Source organism: Myodes glareolus, chromosome 8, assembly GCF_982192425.1.
Source record: "Myodes glareolus chromosome 8, mMyoGla1.1, whole genome shotgun sequence".
NCBI lineage: Eukaryota > Metazoa > Chordata > Mammalia > Rodentia > Cricetidae > Myodes > Myodes glareolus.
This window is the reverse complement of record NC_142033.1, coordinates 93,674,386-93,677,540: the sequence shown is the minus strand read 5'-3', so window position 1 is coordinate 93,677,540 and position 3,155 is coordinate 93,674,386. Positions and strand designations below refer to the sequence as shown.

Here is a 3,155-nt window from a genome sequence, read left to right as displayed (position 1 = left end):
TTGTCCTACAAAGTGGAACTAATATTCAGAAGGTAAGAGAGAGGTGAACACTACATGATGCTGCAAGCAAAAAATCGTGGTTACTAGCTACCACTACAAAAAAATAAAAAATCCAAAGACAAGAAGAAGCCAGGCAGGGCAGGGTGTCATCACCAGAGAGAAGGTTCGTAGTCAATGTGTAAGGTACCCTGAGTGCTCTTATCTATGGAGTCAATACAATTGTAAGATCCAAAACCTAATAGATCAAAGTTGGAGTCTTCATTCCACAATTTGCTAGATGTGTAAAGGTTGGGCAAGATCCATAGCCACTCTGAGACTCAGTTTATCCATGTGTAAAATGAGACAATGCCTACTTTATTGGTAAGATTGACGTGCTGATTAAAAAATAGAATACATCGAGTTTAGATGAGAGTCTGCCCACAATGAGCATTTGCTCCTTTCTTTCTTTCTCCTGGTTGCTTTTTAATTGTCCTTCTGTTTTAGCTCTACACCCTCAACAGTACTTTGAGGCATTCTCGGGAGCAATCCTTTCCAGGCATCTAAAATGGATGATACCAGGACATCTGTCCTGGAGCACCTGAGTACCCCAATCCCTGGATGAAGACATAAAAGCAGGCAGGAGTCTGGATACCTGGCCAGGACTTACTGCTTCCAGGTCCCTGGTCCAGGACTCCAGTTGTTTCTGTCATGCTGACCCAGTTTCTGTAACTCTAACATGGAAAGATGAGTCAGGATTCGACAAAGCCCCAACAAACTACAACTTGTAGATGATGTTTCGCTGGCCACCCATACAGTCTCCTACTCGAAAACTTTCCTGTCTCCTGAGCTACCAACACCATCCACATACACTGTAAAACAAGTCACGGCTTCATAGCTGTTTACTAAATAAATAAACAAATTTGCATGGTATTAGACCACCCAAACAGGCTTTCCTGGGCGTGTGCGATGACATTCACGGCTTTCTATTGCCTACCGTGGCTTCTCGTGTTTCTGAATTTTCACAGCTGCATAGTGCAGGCCACATCGTAAAACATTCATCCCTTCCACCAGTTTCCTCAAAGCAGGGTTAGAACCTTTTGACTACCTAGCCTCATGCCTAGTAGTTGATGAGAATATCAGTTGTGAATCTCATCATAAAAGCAATTGAGATGTTTATTCTGTTGAGAACTATCAGCTAACTCTTAAATCAGTTGAAATCGGGTTTTTTCCTTTTTCTTTCTTTCTTTCTTTTTGTTTTGCTTTCTTTTTTTGAGACAGGGTTCTCTGTAGCTTTGGAGCCTGTCCTGGAACTAGCTCTTGTAGACCAGGCTGGCCTTGAACTCACAGAGATCACAGAGCTCAACCTGCCTCTGCCTCTGCCTCCCAAGTGATGGGATCAGAGGTATGCATCACCACTGTCTGGCAGGAATTTTTTATTTTATTTTATTTTTTTTTTATTATTTTTTTTTTTGTATAACAGTCTCTTAAGAGTTTATTATAAACCAGCTTCAAGGGTCACAGTGGGAAAAAAACAGGACTATGTACAGCCTTTTGGGAAACAGGCAAGGAGATAAGGAGAACCAAGATGAGCCTAGAGCCTTGGAGGGCAAATTCCCCAGGGAGGAGGGCCCTGAAAGGGAAACCAGACGATCCGGGAGACTCCATGAACAGCATACAAACAAAGAGGCGTGTGGTAACTCGGCTCGGCTCCGGGGACTAGGACCCACACCTCGGTGAAACTACTGCCATAATGCTGTGCGAGGATCAAAGCAGACCTCGCATTCCTGGAGGAGGAGGTCGCATCCCAGGAGGAGGCATGCCCATTGGAGTTCCTCGGCCAGGAGGGATCCCCATTGGGGGACCCATAGGAGGCCTCATGCCAGGAGGAGGGCCCATCATACCTGGAGGAGGCGCCCCTCGGCCCATAGGTGGAGGAGGACCCCCACGACCAGGTGGGTACTGAGTTGGAGCTCCTGCAATACTGGCTGTGGCTGCAGCTGCAGCTGCCGCAACAGTGCCTCTTCCTTGTGGAGTCATCACCTGCTGCGATGGTCCTCCTACCCCACGGACTGGCCCAGCAAGTCCTGCCGGGGCCTGGGGCATGGGAACACCAGCCGGGATTCCTCTACCAGCAGCTCTGCCGATACCTGGCCCCCCAGCAGCTCCAGCAAGTGGCACTCTGGCAATACCAGTATCTTTGGGAGGAGGTCCTTCTACTGTCATGGAGACCAGGTTCTCTCCTCGAAGCAACACCAGACCGAGAACTCGCTTCTCTTCCCTTTCTGCCTGTTTGGCATTCTTTGGCTTGATCTTCCTGAATTCATCACAGTCACAGAGGATCAAGTTCATATGCTTGTCAAAAGCCTTGAAGGTCCCGATGAAGATCCGGCCATCTTGCAGGATGCACCTCATCCTGTAGTCAATGTGCTGCAGCATCTTGCTGCTTTTACCCACAGTCATGGTGGCGGCTCCGATGGCTCAGATTCCCGCCGGATTCGTTTCCACAGAGGCCTAGTCGGCAGTCGGCAGCCAGCAGCGATATTCCCGCCGCTGCTAACGGAAATCGAATTTTTTATTTTAAAAAAATACTCCATACATTTTCTAGTGCCAGGAACAAACTATAATAACTATGTGAAGTACATGCTAACCCTTATAAATTTTAAATGTGTATTAGTGGTGAAGTTCTTCTGGGCAAACACCAAGAGATGCTCTTTAACAAAATCAAGAACTAGAACAGCTTCTTAGTCTGGTAAGGCACTCTATTAGAATGATTCTTTAAAGGAATAGAAAGCTCAATGATGATTTCAAAATGATTTAGTGCCTACCTACGTGAAACCAAACAGTCAAGAAACTTTCTATCCCCCACTCCTTGCCTTGGATGATTCTTTCCTTCAAGAATTTCTGTGACATTCTGCAAACTTTGCCATATAAAATGTTACAGATTTGGAAGGGAGGGAGGGAGAGAGAGGGGGGGGGATGGCAGTGAAGTAGCTGCTTTGCTTTGATCTCTGCACCTGCTCGGGACATACTTAATCACCTCTACTGACCGGCTGTCACTAAAGTGGTCATCACCAGCACTGCCGTCACTGTCCCCCTAATTCTTCCACCTCTCCTTCTCTTATTGCTCCTCCTCTTTTTCTAATTTGTTTATCAGTGTTCTCTCTCAAATGACTAAC

General features: G+C 46.4%; 1 protein-coding gene across 1 annotated transcript; it reads right to left on the bottom strand.

Moving 5' to 3' along the window:
- Positions 1–1,686: 1,686 nt before the first annotated feature.
- On the bottom strand, positions 1,687–2,537 carry LOC148121217 (small nuclear ribonucleoprotein-associated protein B). Its single transcript, XM_087909223.1, has one exon. It carries the CDS (start codon positions 2,437–2,439, stop codon positions 1,744–1,746), a length of 696 nt encoding a protein of 231 aa, XP_087765349.1. The 5' UTR covers positions 2,440–2,537; the 3' UTR covers positions 1,687–1,743.
- Positions 2,538–3,155: the final 618 nt, after the last annotated feature.

Excerpts from the sequence above, each read along its gene's own strand:
- LOC148121217 (XM_087909223.1), bottom strand. The coding sequence starts at position 2,439 with ATGACTGTGGGTAAAAGCAGCAAGATGCTGCAGCACATTGACTACAGG.